Raw genomic sequence first — 19,068 nt, forward strand, 5'->3', positions numbered from 1 at the left:
TACACCTACACTATAAGTTCATATTAGGCCATATCATTATATGATGGCTTCATCTAAATATGCATCAATTTTGATGGACTTTGGCGGATGTATTCGGAAGGGTGCATATATATGAAAGCACTATCTAAATCTGAGCCGATCTAGGTTCAGCCAAGGTAGCCGAGTTGGTAGCGCGCTTGGGCTACCAGTGTGAAGGTCGGTTGTTCAATTCCAATCAGAGGCCTTTGTCTGACACTACTGTGGTATCACAATTGACTTAAAATTGTCTAAGTGAGACATCCACTGTAACCTAACCTAGATGAAATATGTCAGAGATAGTGTGTTAATGAAACGAGTAAAGAGGCGGCCGGGCCGATCTTTGTATACCCACCAACTCGGTTATATTTGCAAACCACCTTTCGTCATAATACGGTGAAAAATTCATAATTTACTGCCCCCATAGCAGCTATATCGAAATATGGTCCGATTTGGACCAAATTCGGCACGGACATTGAGTGGTCCAATAAGTACAAGTCATTGTACAATTTTACAGAACAAAATATTGTTTTTTTGGTAGTTATATCCAAATATAGACCGATCTGAACCACATACGATACGGATGTCGAAAAGCCTAACATAAGTCACTGTGTCAAATTTCAGCGAAATTGAATTATAAATGCGGCTTTTAGGGGCCAAGACTTTAAATCGAGAGACCGGTCTATATGGCAGCTGTATCCAAATCTGGACCGATCTGCCAAATTGAAGAGGGATGTCGAAGGCCCTAATACACTGTCCCAAAATTCGGCGACATCGGACAATAAAAGCGCATTTTATGGGTCCAAAACCATAAATCGAGAGATCGGTCTATATAGCGCTATATCCAAATCTGGACCGATCTGGACCAAATTGAAGAAGTATTTCGAAGGGCCTAACACAACTCAATGTCCTAAATTATGGCTAAATCGGATAATAAATGCGCCTTTCATGGACCTAAGAGCTTAAATCGGCGGATTGGTCTATATGGGCTATATCAAAATTTAGTCCGATATAGTCCATCTTTGAACTTAACCTGTTTATGGACAAAAAAAAAGAATTTGTGCGGACGATATATATATTGCAAAATTTGTTGAATATCGATTGATAAATGCGCTTGCAAAGGCTCTAGAAGCGAAAATTGGTCCACATATATGCATATATGGGAGCTATATCTAAATTTAAAACAATTTCTTTAAAATTGGGAAATTTCGTGATGATCAGCTGACAAATATCCAAATTATTGCAATATTAGTCCCAATCGGACGAACATATATATCCGAACCGATTTCAACCAATTTGTGTGTGTTCTGTAGCTAGGCCTCAAAATTCAAAAATGTGATCTGTTCTTTAATGTTATATGATGAAGTAACCGCCATTTTGTTGAGAACAAGCCTTCTCGCGTAACCGCAAAAAATGTTGTAAGTGACAGAAAACCCCGTTATACAGTAAATATTAAAAACATTATTTTTTATTTTCACAAATATGGGCGTATACTTGCCCAATATCAAATATTAATGGTCAATCAAGAATATTTCAAAAGTTATGCAATAAAAACAGTCTCATGTGGAATTTGAATTTTGTCGCTTACATCATTTTCGCGTGGTCCTTCGACTTGACTGCGTAAGCCCTTTGAAACAGCGATTGTTCTGATTGGGCTGAAATTTTTTACAAAGTGTTCTGTTACGGTTTTCAACAGCCGTGCTACGTACGATCCAAATTGGTACATAACCCCATATAGCTCTCATATAAGCCGATCTCCCGAGTTGACATCTTCACCCCCTGAAAGCCGCTATCCGATTTGGTTGAATAGCACGTAGTATTTTGTTATGACTTCCAACAACCATGGTAAGTATTGTCCACACCGGTCTATAAGCCGATCTTCCATGTAGTGTACTACGGCCCCTAGAAGCTTTAATTTTTGCCTGATTTGGCTGTAAAGTACAACTGTGCCCTTCAACTAAGCTCATTTTGTGTAAACTTTAAGAAGAGTCCATGGTGGTTCCCAAAGTTCGGGGAACGTTTTTACTTGATTTTATTTTTATACCCTCCACCATAGGATGGGGGTATACTAATTTCGTCATTCTGTTTGTAACTACTCGAAATATTCGTCTGAGACCCCATAAAGTATATATATTCTCGATCGTTGCGACATTTTATGTCGATCTAGCCATGTCCGTCCGTCTGTCTGTCGAAAGCACGCTAACTTCCGAAGGAGTAAAGCTAGCCGCTTGAAATTTTGCACACATACTTCTTATTAGTGTAGGTCGGTTGGTATTGTAAATGGGCCATATCGGTCCATGTTTTGATATAGCTGCCATAAAAACCGATCTTTGGTCTTGACTTCTTGAGCCTCTTGAGTGCGCAATTCATATCCGATTGGAATGAAATTTTGCACGACTTGTTTTGTTATGATATCCAACAGCTGTGCCAAGTATGGTTTAAATCGGTGCATAACCTGATATAGCTGTCATATAAACCGATCTTGGGTCTTGACTTCTTGAGCCTCTAGAGTGCGCAATTCTTATCCGATTGGAATGAAATTTTGCACGACGTGTTTTGTTATTAAGTCCAACAACTGTGCCAAGTATGGTTCAAATCGGTTCATAACCTGATATAGCTGCCATATAAACCGATCTTGGGTCTTGACTTCTTGAGCCTCTAGAGTGCGCAATTCTTATCCGATTTGAATGAAATTTTGCAAGACGTGTTTTGTCATGATATCCAACAACTGTGACAAGTATGGTTCAAATCGATCTATAACCTGATATAGCTGTCATATAAACCGATCTTGGGTCTTGACTTCTTGAGCTTCTAGAGGGCGCAATTCTTATCCGATTTGAATGAATTTTGGTACGACGTGTTTTGTTATGATATCCAACAACTGTGCCAAGTATGGTTCAAATCGGTTCATAACCTGATATAGCTGTCATATAAACCGATTTGGGATCTTGACTTCTTGAGCCTCAAGAGGTCGCAATTATTATCCGATTTGCCTGAAATTTTGTACGACGGATTCTCTCATGACCATCAACGTACGTATTTATTATGGTCTGAATCGGTTTATAGCCCGATACAGCTCCCATATAAATCGATATCTCTATTTTACTTCTTGAGCCCCCAAAGGGCGCAATTCTTATACGAATTGGCTGACATTTTACACAGGTCTCCAACATATAATTTAATTGTGGTCCAAACCGGACCAATCTTGATATCGCTCTAATAGCAGAGCAAATCTTTTTTTATATCCTGTTTTGCCTAAGAAGAGATGCCGGGAAAAGAACTCGACAAATGCGATCCATGGTGGTGGGTATATAAGATTCGGCCCGGCCGAACTTAGCACGCTTTTACTTGTTTTTTTTTTTAATTTCTGCTAAATATTCTCCCCAATATTAAGTACATTTTTAATCCATTAAAAAAAGAGAACATTAAATAAGAGGTAGAAGATGTTGTACTTTGTTGTCTGCTTCAATAAATGGAATTTTGATGCTCACATGGAAGTTTCCTCAGCTATATCGAAATATATTCCGATTTAAACCAAATACTAAAAAGTATTAGTCTGTTCAATTGTGTAACAAAATATTGGTCTTTTTAGTAGCTATATCTAAAATTAAACCGATCTGAACCATATACCACACGGATGTCGAAAAGCCTAACATAAATCACTGTGTCAAATTTCAGTGAAATCATATTATAAATGCGCCTTTTATGGGTCCGAGACTTTGAATTGAGATATCGGTCTATAGGCCAAGTTGCAGAAAAATTTCGAAAAGCCTAACGCAACTCACTGTCTCAAATTTTGGAAAATCGGATAATAAATGCGTCTTTCGTGAGTCTATCAAGATATAGTCCGATATAGCCTGTCTTCGAAATTATCCTGCTTATGGACGAATAAAGAATCTGTGCAAAGTTTCTGCTCAATATCTCTCTTTTTAATGACTGTAGCGTGATTTCAACAGACAGACGGACAGACGGACGGACATGTCTAGATCGTTTTAGATTTTTACGCTGATCAAGAATATGTATCCTTATAGGGTCGGAAATGGATATTTCGACGTGTTGCAAATGGAATGACAAAATGAATATTCGGTGGTGGGTATAAAAATCTGCTGATTAACATGTAGCAAATGCTTTAATTGTTGTTTAGAAGTTAAAACATTTTGAATGGACTACTTTAAAGGTACAAAATTTTATTTTAATATCAGTAGACAGCGGATTTTCTGATATCAAAAAATTGACAATCCTGCTTTTTTATGTCCCATTGAGCCGAAAATGAGCTTTGTCGCTCAACGCAAGAAGCGCGCGATGAACTTTCTTAACAGAGCACGCATTTTGATGATAAAACTTAATAATTTGCAATCGTTGTTCGTTTGTAAGACTATTCATGGTTAAATTATAGACCAAACTGAAGGGCTTTGGCAGTGAAACAAATCACAAAACGTGCGTGAGCTGTTTAAACAAGTGTAGCCAAAAGATAATAGCTAAAAATCACCCTACATATATATTCTTGATCGTCATGAAATTTTTAATCGATCTCGCCAAGTCCGTCCGTCCGCTCCTCCGTCTGTGTGTCGATAGCACGCTAACTTTAGAAGGAGTAAAGCTAGGCGTTTGGAACTTTGAACAAATTCTTCTTATTAGTGTAGGTCGGTTGTGATTGTAAATGGCCCATATCGGTCTATGTTTTGATATAGCTGCCATACAAACCGAACTCGGATCTGGACTTTATGAGCCACTAAATTGCCCAATTCTTATTCGATTTGGCTGAAATTTGGCAGGAGTTACGACTTCCAACAACTGTCTTTAAATCGGTGCATAACCTGATATAGCTGCCATTTCAGCCTAATGTATACGATTTGGCTGAAATTTTGAGTAAAGTGTTGTGTTTTGTTTCGCAACTACTATGCCAAGTGTGTTTTTTATCGGTTCGTAACCTGATGTAGCTCCCATATAAACCGATCGCCCGATTAAACATCCTAAGCTTCAAGAAGGAGCAATTCTTCTCCAATTTCGCTGAAATTTTGTACAACGGCTTCTCTCATGACCTTCAACATACGTGTTAAATATTGTCTTAAATGGTCTATAGCCTGATATAGCTCCCATATAAACCGATCTCCCGATTTTACTTCTTGAGCCCCTAAAGGGCGCAGTTCATATTCTATGGTATCCAACATTCAATTCAATTATAGTCCGAATCGGGCCATAACTTCATATAGCTTCAATAGCAAAGCAATTCTTATCCATTATCCTTTGTTTGCCTAAAAAGAGGTAACGAGCAAAGAACTCGATTGATAAAACCTTTTTTCTGGTTGTTTATACTGATTTTTCTTTATTAAGAAATAATCTAAGAAAAAACCTGACAAACAAAAACTAAAGAAAACGAGGATTTATAAATATTGGGTTGCCCAAAAAGTAATTGCGGATTTTTCATATAGTCGGCTTTGACAAATTTTTTTACAGCCTGTGACTCTGTAATTGCATTCTTTCTTCTGTCAGTTATCAGCTGTTACTTTTAGCTTGCTTAAGAAAAAAGTGTAAAAAAGGTATATTTGATTAAAGTTCATTCCAAGTTTTATTAAAAATGCATTTACTTTCTTTTAAAAAATTTAACATCATTTTATATATTCCTTCAAATTTTAAAATAGATTATGCATACCCGAAAGGAAGCGAAATTCAAATTAATGTTGTAATTTTATAAACACTTTATACCGACGGTTAAATCCAGATTAATGGCTCACATCTGGCGATTTTATAAAGGGAACCGCCAGTGTAAAATGGTTGTAATACAAACCCAAAATTTTACCAATTGTTAGCAGATTTCAGCTGGTAACCCAAGCTTTTTCAGAATTTATTCGTAATTATTTTGATATTAGATACATAATTAAACTTGAAGCGTTCCATCCATTTTTAAACACTTCCCTTATGACTCGGCATTATGATCTGCTTTGGAATTTAAAGGGAAATTAAACGATAAAGCTGATTTATTCCATTCCAAACCGTAGCCGTTGAGAACCAAAAGCTTAATAGAATAAATTAAAAATTATTTGAACTTAACATAGCTTAATTCTAAGCAAAAAAAAAGAGAAAATATGTGAAGTTGAATTATTTAGTTATGCTATAGACAAAGGAAATCTATAGACTCTGACACTGGAAATGTTAATGAAATAACTCTAAAGTTCTTAGTTCAATGTCGCCCGGGTTCGTTGCACACTCACATATAAATGCTTAGAGTTTAAAATTTTTCCCATCTGTTGAAGCTTTTTTGAACATATTGTTATGCGTCTTTGTCTATGGTTATACTTTCATTACTTCTTCATTTGGTATCAAAATTTAGCTTTTACTCCTTTTAGTTTCAAAGTCAAAGTTATTTGAAGTTGAAAGGAGACAAGTTGTAACCCACTGTATTCAATTGCTTGTTATATATTCCTGCCCTTTTGCCTGTTGATACATATTCATGACCTTTTTTACACAACAAGTTTACATTTCTTTAGTTCAGTTTCCAGTTCAAATGGCTTCTTGTAATGCTTAATAATCAACAACTTTCCACTTCAATACATCAGTTTGGTAATACAGAAAAACCTTCTGTACTAAAACATACCCATTGTCTTTTCGATGAATTAACTGACATATTGTATATTATCAATCAATTAGCAATGTTTTTGGTTCAAATATCAGATTTTTCCACTATGCTTGAAATTAAATAACAGGAATAACTGTTGGTATGTTTGCAATATAAAAAAATAAAAAATTTATTGGAAAACGTGATTTAGAATGTGTTAATAGCGCCAATGTTTATAGCCTTTTAAATAGTTTTAATGCTGATAATCGATTTGAATTTATTTTATTATCAATTAATCCATACATAGTTGGGCGAATTCGACCGACACCAACAGTTCGTTGATAGCGCTAACTGAGTAATCTTACAAAAAATTGTGTGTACTTTCAGTGAAATGTCGCCTAGCCCAAGTTTAGTCTCAGTACGTCACAGTCACACTCTGTTCTTGATAACACTGTACATACGAAAGCTTTTGTTTAAAGCTCCACCGCCGTGAGTACTTTTAAATTGTGTGAGAGTTGCGTTGAGTTGTTGATCTGATATTGATCGTCATTTTTGTATTGTGGCTAACTTTAAAATTTGTTTTTGTTTTACCAAATGCTTGATATTGGTAAAACATTGAGCTTTTTAGAATCCCTCTAATATATTGGGGTCAATCCCCAAAATCGTTCATGTTGCATTACTAAATTTTGTTAAATATTTTTCATTTTTTGCTTAACGACAATACTTATGTGAGATTTTTGTTTTTTCCAACATTTCAGAATGGGATCATTCAATTCGGCGCCTAAAATCAACAACACTGATTCACAGGACGATGGATTGGATATACCCAAAGGTCTCAGCACGCCAGAGTTATTGCAGCACGTTAAACAATTACGTGGAGAAAGTCAGCCGCCTCTGTTGAGCCGTTACTTCCTAAAGCCAATGAACTCAGTAATTTCGCAGGATTTGACAGATGGACTGCGTTGTTTGAAATTAAATTCAGTATCGAGGGGTAGGTATTTTTCATAAAGTTTCATACTGACTGCACTATAGATTAATTTTTGGCAAATATAATTTTTTTTTTTTTTGATAATGTACATAATAGTCCAAATTCAAACCCGTAAATTATTATTAAATTTTGCACGAGGTGTTGATTTAACGCCTCAACTTGTCCACAAAATTCATCAAAATCGGTCCAGTTTTAGATATTTCTCCCATATATATCTTTCATCCGATATGGGCTAGTAGCAGCTACAATTCAAGCCCGATTTTTCCAAAATTTTGCACGAGGTGCTTGATTTGACTTTGACGTTTATTTCAATAAGATAGGTCTAGGTTTAGATATAGCTTCCATAAATGTCTTTCAACTGACATGCACTTATATGGCAATAGTAGCCATATTTTATTGGGATCGTTATAAAATTTTACTACTCTCGCATTTGCTTAATAGTAGTAGGCAGACTTGGTGGCGTAGGGTATAATATAGTCGTCTCTGCCCGACTTTGAATTTCCTTACTGGTTTCAACATCAGTCTTATTTAGTACGTCTTGTAAGTACGAAAAAGCTCGGATATCCAGCGGGAAACTTCGGAAGTAAAAGTTGCTACGCGGAAGACATTGCATACACTTTTCATACTCCTTGCTATTTAACAAGGGGAGTCCACAAAAATACTGCATTCTCATATAATAATGATAATTGGAACCTCAGCATACTATGTCTCGTACACAAGAAAGGAGACAAGACGGAATGTGCCAACTACAGAGGAATAAGTCTCCTCCCCATCGCATACAAGACACTCTCGAGCGTACTGTGTGAAAGATTAAAACCTAAAGTCAAAGAGATAATTGGGCCCTTTAGACCTGGTAAATCCATCCTGGACCAGATATTCACACTGCGCCAAATCCTGGAAAGACCCGAGAAGGACAAATCAACACCTACCACCTCTTTGTTGACTACAAAGCAGCTTTCGATACCCCTTTACATTCAAAGGTATTTGGATGTGAATAGATATGTCACACTAATCACAGGAGAACACATGCTACTTGCCTATGCCGACGACATCGATATCATAGGTCGGTCACCGGAAGTAGTAACTGCAGCCTTTGAAAGAATCGAAAGAGAGTCAGTGAAAATGGGTTTGGCAGTAAATGGAGATAAGACGAAATGGATGGCCTCCACTCCCAAAAAGCCTTGTACAACCGAGCAGATAAAGAAAATGGAGAAAGTTGAGAACCACAACTTTGAGACAGTCAGAATGGATGATGAAGCTTCAGCAGAGAAGTCTTTTGAAGGCAAACAAGGCGGCACACGCAAACCGGGAAGACCAAAAGCCCGATAGGAAGATCAAATGGTGGGAGACACCTCGAAACTTGGTGTCAGATATTTTAAAATGAGCGTAGAAGATCGAGGCGCTTGGAACGCTTTTCTACGTTCGGCTAGTGGAACAAATGTTCTGTCATCACCAATAAAAGTAAAGTAAAATAAGGACAAAAAAAAAGACTAACGCTCCCAGTTTTATTTGAGAGAGACGACATTATTTTACTTTTTATACTCTCCACCATAAAATGATCTTGGCTTCTTGAGTTACTAGAGGGCGCAATTCTTATCCGAGTTGTCTCAAATTTTGCACGCGGTGTATTTGGTATCACATCCAACAATTGTGCTAAATTTGGTTCAAATCGGCTTATAATTTGATATAGCTGCCGATATAATTTGATATAAACCGATCTCCCAATTTGACTTCCTGAGCACCTGGAGGGCACAATAATTACTCGATTTGCCTTAAATGTTGTAGGTGGTGCTTTTCCATATCGGTCAATAACTTTACATAGCTCATATATATTTGATATCCATATTGTCCTTATCATTTCATCATTTCAATTTTGAGGAATTTTGTAGGTAGAGTGCTTCTCCATGTTATTTGACCGAAATGTTTATGCCCTTCACCATAGAATGGGGGTATATTAAATCATTCATGCGTGTTCACGAGAAAGACGAATGTAATCCAATTTTATCAACATACAGGGTGGCTGATGAAAGCCGCTACCAAAAAAAAATGTAATAACTTTTTTTCTATTTAATAATAATAATTTAATAATTAATTTAATTAATTAATTAATTAATTTAATTAATAATAATTTAATAATTAATTTAATAATTTAATTTAACATGAATAAAAGAAAAATGTATTCCATACACCGAAAAAAAAATGTAGCAATATTCATCATTGTAGCAATATTCATCAGCCACCCTGTATTTGACAAGCTCAAGTACTTGGGTCGGAAACTGAACTTAAAGTGTCACATTCGGGAGCGTACCATGACGGGTCACGGATTTTGGGCACCAAGTAGGCTCTAAGTGGGGCCTGAAGGCGAGATTGTCCACTGGTTATATAGAGCCGTGGTTGGACCAATACTAACCTACACCTCTGTATATTGTTGGACTGCGATGGAGAAAATGTATATCATAAGCGCAATACAACAGGTTTAGAGGATATATTATCTAGGCATAGATATCCCATTGCAGATATCCCGCTGAAAGACAAACAGATGAAGTATGAGGTGGCCACTGCGGCTATGACACTGAAGACGAAGGGAGAATGGATAAAGGATGTGAGCGGGTTATACCATCTCGGTATAATAAAGAAAAGGTTTCCGATTGAATACAAGAGAGGACAATTGAGTTCGAGTTCGAGGCACTGCTTCCTGAGTCACATTCTTGTATTGACGGAACTCTGGTACTGCCATCTGAAAGTTCATTATACGGGGATGGATTTAAGCTAGAGGATATGGTGGGCGTGGGGGTCTACATTGAGTACCCAGGGATCTAGATCCCGACTGCCTGACCATAAAATGACCTGCCAGGCGGTCATCCGGGCGATCACGGAATGCGCGAGGTGGTATGGTGCTAACGCTAGGATGTCAATCGTGAACATATTTACGGATGGTAAACTGGCCATCAGGGCTAAAACAACCAGGATCGTGAGGTAACGGCCGGTTTTGGAGCATAAAAAACAGATTATGGCCCGATCCCCATCGACATAGCAGGTAAGGGGCCATGTAAGGGCAGTCCAGACGATTTCGACATGAATGCCAGAAGACTGCCATCAGTAAACTTGGCAAATCCGGAGCCTTTCGGGGCGAGGCAGTCCGAGTTAAGGGTTTAGGCGATGAACGTAACACTTTGTGTAAAACGATAAGTAGAACGACAAAAATTTTATGGGACGATCTGGATCGTGAGAAAATGAGACTTATACTGAAATAATGTAAGAAGGAGATCAGTATAGCTTTCGGTATCATGACGGGACACAAGCGACTGCACGCAAAATCCAAGTTTTTATAAATCGCTGTCTACGACAAATACTTCGAGTTTTCCGGCCAAACCGTATTTCAAATAAGAAACTGCAAGTAACAACAAACACTACCCATGTAAAAATTCAGAAGCGAAAATTTACATGGTTGGGTCATATCCAAAGCCAACCGTACGATGATATAGTGAGAAATGTCTCAGACTGGAACCAGTAAGTACAGTGGAGGTGGGCCGCACAAGACTTTGGCCAACGATAGAGTTAGATGGAGATGCCCTGTGTTCACGCTGAACATTGTACTATTATTGTTCTTTATAATGTATATAAAATATTCCAATTGTAAATAAAGGACATATATATATGTATATAAGTTATAGCGTGTATTGGAGAATGTGGGGAGAATGATAAGACATTGGAGCCTTTCCCAGCTTTCGCTTCTATCGGACTCAGGCACTAAGGTTCAGATATTATGCTATATTTCAACCAACTTAGGGGCGTGCAATGGAGAACAATTAGGGACTTTGTTAGTAGCACGGAATACTTAACTTAGATTTTCTTTGAGGCTTTTTTTAGTATTTGGATCGCACAACAAGCCGATCACTGGCTTAACCCTCCGACGGTTGAGTCATCCATTGCCGAAGTACAAGGAATTTAAAAAAAAAAACGCATTTTTTTAAATTTTTCAATTGAACAAGGTCTCCAGAGACCGCGAAAAAAGTCCCCTAGGACCTTCTCACCCGCCGGAGTGTTAAGTGTATGATCAAACTTCGTGGGGGGTATGCGTTGTCACTCTTTTGTGACAAACATTCCATCGTTATTTTGGCTAGAAAATACTATGACATTTTCCAAAAACAATTATATTAGCTATCACCATTCACTCTTGCCAATTTATTAACACCAGCTGTTTTCTCTCTAAAAGAAATCAGCTGAGCTGAAAACAGTTATAGTTTTGCCATTAAGACCAAAATTGAAAAGTTTATAATTTATATAATTTTTCTCTTCACTTTTTCTTCCTTTTTTACAGTCTGTAGTGCGCCTATATCGGACCCAAATCATATTCGTCTTTTACAATGGAATCTACTGTCTCAAAGTAAGTAATAGTTCGTAAACACATTCAAATATTAAATTAAGACCCATCAAAGTATATACAATTTATTCTTGACATTTTAAGCCATGTCTGTCCGTCTGTCTGTTGAAAGCAAGCCAACTTTTGAAGGAGCAAAGTTTGGCGCTGTCGTACCATGTGTTAATATATTGGGTTGCCCAAAAAGTAATTGCGGATTTTTTAAAAGAAAGTAAATGGATTTTTAATAAAACTTAGAATGAACTTTAATCAAGTATACTTTTTTTACACTTTTTTCTAAAGCAAGCTAAAAGTAACAGCTGATAACTGACAGAAGAAAGAATGAAATTACAGAGTCACAAACTGTGAAAAAAATTGTCAACGCCGACTATATGAAAAATCCGCAATTACTTTTTGGGCAACCCAATAGCTGCCATGTAAACCGATTTCGGAGAGCCTCAAGACTTTAGAAAGCGCAATGCGATTTGACTGAAATTTTGAATGAGCTCCTGTGTTTTGACTGTACCAAGTATGGTCTAAATCAGTTCATAACCTGATAAAGCTCGATCACTAAATGGCGCAATTATCAACCTCTAAAAGGCGCAATGACCACCTGATTTAGCTGAAATTTTGAACGTAAATTTTTGCTATGACTTGTAATTTTTAAACGTTGTATTTGTTTATGAAATCTAGTGGCCATGACATCTACCATAAAGTCCTTCGTAGACCGTGTCAAATTCAATCCATGGTGGCGATCCGACCGAACTCAATGCCCTTGTACTTGTTTTATTATATTTTATTGAATTACGAGGTTTGCCTTTTATATTTCGAGATTGGACAACCCTTGTGTTGCAATCTGCCAATTGACAGCTCTACCGTAAAGCTTGACATTTTTGTGGTTATGCGTACTCAAAACGTTTTGACATACGAGCGCTGTTGGTGTTGTTAAAAGATTCATCTCGCCCAAAAAAATTTAATTAAATCGTAAACATTTTCGTGCGAGTATTATTTACAACTTTCGGCGTGAATTAACTCAACAACAGTGCATCGATGAACTTAATATAATTTTTGACGATGAAGCTCCATCAAGGTATAGTGAATGCAACCGAGGTTGTAGTTCACTCCAAGATATATTTCGTAAAAGTCGTCCAAAATCAGTTGTTGTTCCAAAAACTATCGATGCCAACTGATATTGTAAGATCGTCATGTGACCTATCGTGAGATTGAGACAACCTTAGGCATTGGTGGGACAAGCATACATTCAATATTGCTTGAATATTTGACCGTCAAAAAAAAATGTTCGTATTAAATCCCACACAATATGTCAATCGCTTAAAAAAAGCTCGTGTGGATTGGTCGAAAGAAATGCTCCAAAAAAACGATCGCGGTGCTTCGAAACACGTCTATGACATCGTGACAGGTGATGAATCGTGGCTTTACGCGTATGAGCCCGAAAGTGAACAGCAGTCGACTGTATGGGTGTTTCAAGATGAGCCAAATCCAGCAAAAGTTGCTCGCACACGAAGCACTTCCAAGCGCCTGTTTTTTTTCGGAAAAACTGGACATGTCGCAATCGTATCACTAGAACAACGTAGAACAGTCACGACATGCGAACTCTCACACATCGGCTCAAACAACAAAATTTTTGAGCACTCAAAACATCGATTTGATGAGTCATCCGCCGAATAGTCCTGACTTGGCACCCAAGGACTTCTTTTTATACCCGTACGAAAAAAATAAAAGGAGAGGACAACATTTTTCGACACATGAAGAAGCGGTTGATGCGTTTAAAATGCATGTTTTGAAGATCTCTCACTAATAGTGGCAAAAGTGCTTCGACAATTGGTTCAAACGCTTGCAAAAATGTATAGATCCTAAAGGGGAAATATTTTGAAAACAATAAAGCAATTTTCGATGATTAATAATTGTTTTTGTTCTCTAATCCCTCGTTTATTCAAAGATTAAAATAAGAAGTACTTTCAATGTGATATGACGTCTCCAATAATATAGCATCCACAATTTTAATGTTAACTTCCCAAAATCGAAAAAAGAAAATCGAAAAGGATATTGTAGAAATCTATTTTTAATAAGTAGTCAAAATTTGAATTTGAATTTGAAAATTGGTGTCTAGATGATGCCTACCATCTGAATTTCGACCGGTTTTGACTGTAAATATTTTTTTCCAAAGTGGAGTCGAGCTTATTGACCATGAGCATTATATTAAGTGGGAAGATTTTAGATAAAAGATCCATTGTTTATTTCATAACTGAGAGGAAGGAATGCTTTTTATAATACAAATAAGACGGCCACTACGACCACGCTTACAGAATCAAATCATTTTCATGAAATTTTCCATTACCAAATCGCAAATGGCAGCCCTATGTCCTCCATAGCCTCATTAATTCTATCTGTGGGGTATTGAATCGACGATGGGCTGTTGGCGTACACCTTATCTTGCACGTGGCCCCAAAGGAAGAAGTCGCAAGGTAAGGTAAGTCACACCTTGTCCATATCAATACGTTCAACTCCGACCATAAAAAATTAATAATCATCTCTCGATAGCGAAATCCATTCACTGCTACTGTTGATCCAACCTCATTTGGTCTAAAGACCTCCCTCACTGAACCAAATACTACACCAAACTGTCACTCATTGAGAAGCTTCTCAACACCAGCTCTTGGGTTTTCCGAGCCCCAGTGAATTTTAAACATTCCAATGCTTTGTTGAAGCGTGTATTGCTCCATTTTTATATCCTCCACCATAGGATGGGAGTATACTAATATCGTCATTCTGTTTGTAACTGATCGAAATATTCATCTAAGGCCCCATAAAAAATATATTTTATTGATCATCATTGGTTAACATTTTGCATGAGTTGTTTTGGAAACAGTTCCAACAACTGTGCTTAGTATGGTTCAAATCGGTCCATAACATGATATAGCTGTCATATAAACCGATCTAAGCAGCTAGAAGGCGCAATTTCTATCCGATTTGGCTGAAATTGAGCATGGCGTGTTTCGATATGACTTCCAACTACTATACTAAGTATGGTTCAAATCGGTCAATTTGTAATCCTTTGCTTGACTAATAAGAGATATAAGATTCGGCCCGGCCGAACTTAGCACGCTTTTACTTGTTAATAATGGCATAGTTTCTTTTTATTAAATTTTAAAGAACAAAAGCTTCAAAAGTGACAGGTACCAAAATACCGGGTGAATAGGAAGAAATCAGTTGGTGTTCAAATAAACTATTGTGATAAAAATGATCTCTATTGTTGTTGTTGTTGTAGCAGTTTATTGTGTTCTATCTTTCGTCTGCTTGATTCTGTTGAGTGTCAAGACCCAGGAACTCTGCGACTAAGATGGGGTGCGTCCACAGGGATCTGCGTCTGAGTCGAGTGGGTCTGGACGGGCAGTTAAACAGGGGAGGTGTATCGTGCGGTTACAATTGGGACATACATCTTGCACGTCGGCATCAATCCTAGCTCTGTGGGAATTGAGGCGGCTGCATCTGCCGGAACGTAATTGAGCCCGAAACACTTCGGTTTGCCGGGGAAGGTCGATTTCTTCGGGTACAATGGGTGGCGGTCGTTCTCCAAGGACTACATTCACCCGGTAGCCAATTACCGCATCTGCTACCGTGTCTGCACGAATGTTGTTTAGACCCACTTGATATGCCGCTTGATCTAGAAGTTCTCTCTTGTAGCACTGAACCTCACGCTCTAGATCGTGTAGATCTACCTTAAGGCTTCTGGGCGGTGGATATCTATCCACAAGATGATGTTTTGGATGGTGTCTGCGATAACAGCCCAAAAGGTATTGCTTGGACAGCATGAAGTTATGTCTTCGCACTCGTAGAATCTTTGTCTCCTGATGGACCACCCACATGAGAACTGAGAAAACAGCCGGTCGCAGTTCGGAGGGCGGCATTCTGACAGATCTGAATATTATTCCACTGCGTGTCACAAAGTTGACATGACCACACTGGTGCTGCATAACTTACCACTGACCGGCCAATTGCTTTGTACGTGGTCAACAAGGTTTCTTTGTCTGCACCCCAAGTGCTGCCCGCAAGTGACTTGAGGACCTTGTTTCTACTTTTGACTTTATCGCAGATTGCTGTGGCATGTGAGGAGAATGTGTAAGAGCTGTCAAATGTGATGCCAAGTATTTTGGGACACTTGATGATTGGAATCATTTCTCCATCGACCATCAGTGTCAGCTCAGTATTCACCTCACGCGTATTTGTAGTGAACAATGTGGCTGAAGATTTGGTGGCGGATATCTTCAGATTTCTGGCAGCGGAATATGAGGCAAGCTCGTTGAGGTAGACGTTCAACCTTTCGGAGATGTCATCAATGGGTGGGGGGCCTGATGCCATGATCGTACAGTCGTCCGCATATGATACGATCTCTATGCCGTCTGGAGGGGGTGGAATGGAGGATAGGTAGAGGTTAAACAGTGCCGGAGATATCACCCCACCTTGGGGAGCTCCCTGTTTTACTCTACGGTGTTTCGACTTCTTATCCCATAATTCCACAAATGACTGGCGACCACACAGATAATTCGCGACCCATCGTTTCAGGCCTGGCTGGAGGGACGTGTTGGCGATGTCCTCAAATAATTTGGCATGGCTTACCGTGTCGAATGCCTTCGATAGGTCCAGTGCCACGAGGACCGTCCTATCTCATGGCCTGGGCTGATTGAAGCCACGGCAAATGTGTGCGGTGATGGCATGCAAAGCTGTTGTTGTGCTGTGCAGTCTGCGAAATCCATGTTGATGCTCGGCGAATGGAAATTCTTCTACATGGCTCGGGAGGAGTAATGCCTTAGCCACTGGTGAGAGAAGGGAGATCGGTCTGTACGACTCCCCCAAACTCGGGTCTTTTCCAGGCTTCAGTAGCGGGATCACTCTGTCCATTTTCCAGACATCGGGAACTATAAGAGTGTTCAATGACAGGTTGAGGACAGTGGTAAGGTACTCAACTCCAGGTGAATCCAGATTCTTCAACATCAATGTAGAGATTCCGTCGGGGCTCAACGCCTTAGATGATTTGGCGCCACGGATGACATTCGTAACTTCGCCCACGGTGAATTGTGATGGCTGTTCATCGGCTCGGAGACCATGAATACGGCGAATGGCTCTAATCCTTGCCCTATCTCTCTCGGGATGCACAATAAATTGACGGTTGAACAACCTGGCGCATCTCTTCGGATCAGTCACGGTTATTTTGCCAAAAGTGACTGAGGGCCTGTCATCCCGTCTACCGGGGTTCACGATTGACTTAACAGTAGACCACAGTTTGCCTACACCGGTGCCTAAGTTATATTGCTCCAAGTGTTCCAGCCACATATTCCGCTTATGTTCGTTGACTACCCAGTTTAGTCCAATCGGCCTTCTTATAATTGATAAACGTCCGGGTGGTAGGTCGATGGTGAGAATTATGGGGAGGTAGTCTGAACCCAAAGAGATCGGTATTGTATGGTCAAGATCGGTTTTTATTTGGATATAACTGCTATATAGCTCGATCCCTCAATTTTAGGTCTTTGGCCTATTAAAGGCGCATTTGTTGGCCGATTTTGGTAAAATTTGAGACAGTGAGTTGCGTTAGGTCTCTCGACATTCCCGTTCAATACGGCCAAAGCTTTAGGCCCGTGGAAGGTGAATTAATTCACCAATTTCACTGAAATTTAGCACAATGAGTGGTGTTAGGTCATTGGTACCGAGTATGGTCAAAATCAGGCTATATGAAGATATAGCTGTCATATATACTGATGTCCCAATTAAAGTTCTTGGAACCATAGAAACACGTTTATTGCTCGATTTCGGTACAAATTTACACAATGGGCTGGGTTAGGTTCTTCGACATTCGTGTTCAATATGGCCCAGATCGGTTTATATTTAGATATAGCTGCGATATAGACCTATCTCGCGATTTAAGGCCTTGGATCTATAAAAGGCGCAATTATTGTCAGATTTCACTAAAATTGGCACTGTGAGACCTTTTAAGCCTTCTCTATATGGTTGAGATCGGTCCATATTTGAATATAGCTGCCATACACATGTACCGATCTCCCGATTAAAGTTCTTAGGCCCATAAAAGATGATTTTTTTAGCCGATGAATTTAGAGTTGTGTAAGGCCCCTAACCTTTCCGAATATGGTGGCGATCGGACTATATTTAGATATAGCTGCTATGGGCTCATAAATGATGGGTTTTGCACTGTGCTATGACGAAATGTGGATAGTATTTATATTCGAGTTGGTGGGTATCTAAAGTTCGGCCCGGCCGAACATAATGCCTTCTAATTGTTATTTATTTATTTTAACAATATTTCGCCTTCCTGGTATAGACACTAAGCAATAAAGCCTACAGAGTTACAATAATCAAACGTCTTACACGTCTCTTTTCTTGTAGTACATTTATAATGTGAAGCATCTAAGGTAAACGCTTGCTTTATTTGTTTAACCAATTTATATCCTTTATTGCTTATTGTCTAACGAGATGATTCCAACCAAAGGAAGGCGAAAAATTGTTAAAATAAATAACAGAAAAACAAACAACATAGACTTCGAGCTTAATTATTCATCAAAAAGTTAACAATAAAAGATCGAATAAAACTAATAGTATATGTTTATTAACTATTTAAGATTTACTCTAATGAATTTCGAAAAAATAGTATTTAAAAATAAATTAATCATTTTTGCTGTGCGTTGTGAAGGGTTCTTTTTTAGCGAAGAGGAAGGCAGTTTAAAATATCAAAATGCTTTATAAAATTTTCTATACATTTTTAAGCAATCAAGTTTAGAAATTACCTTACCTTTTCTGCAATGTGATTTTTTATGCGCTGAATAGGATTCATTTCATTGTGATTTAATCAATGAATACCTCAAGATGACAAGCGCTGTAGCTATTCCTTTACAAACGGCAGCATTTTCAACAAGTTTTTTGCTGCGTTTGAGCCTTGATGGTCTCAAAATTCGATTTTTCCAAACCCAATAGGTCGACGGCCACCTTTAGATGCTAAATACATTACCCTAAAAATTCCAACCCGTTTTAAGCGGTGGCTGAGAGTTGGTTAGAAAAAACAAGTAAAAGCGTGCTAAGTTCGGCCGGGCCGAATCTTATATACCCTCCACCATGGATCGC

At 38.4% G+C, this 19,068-nt stretch overlaps 1 protein-coding gene across 6 annotated transcripts in view; it reads left to right on the forward strand.

Moving 5' to 3' along the window:
• LOC106092025 (nocturnin) overlaps nucleotides 1-19,068 on the forward strand; it is a 140,325-nt gene that overhangs the window by 114,275 nt on the left and 6,982 nt on the right. For 4 of the 6 annotated variants that reach the window (XM_013258769.2, XM_013258768.2, XM_013258764.2 and 1 more), the window contains 2 exons: nucleotides 7,330-7,562; nucleotides 11,881-11,946. In XM_013258769.2, coding sequence (XP_013114223.1) covers nucleotides 7,330-7,562; nucleotides 11,881-11,946 — 299 coding nt within the window. Of the gene's footprint in view, nucleotides 1-6,958; nucleotides 7,061-7,329; nucleotides 7,563-11,880; nucleotides 11,947-19,068 lie in introns of all 6 variants that reach the window. The other 2 variants (XM_013258766.2, XM_013258765.2) reach the window with 1 other exon arrangement.

This window comes from Stomoxys calcitrans, chromosome 1, assembly GCF_963082655.1.
Source record: "Stomoxys calcitrans chromosome 1, idStoCalc2.1, whole genome shotgun sequence".
NCBI lineage: Eukaryota > Metazoa > Arthropoda > Insecta > Diptera > Muscidae > Stomoxys > Stomoxys calcitrans.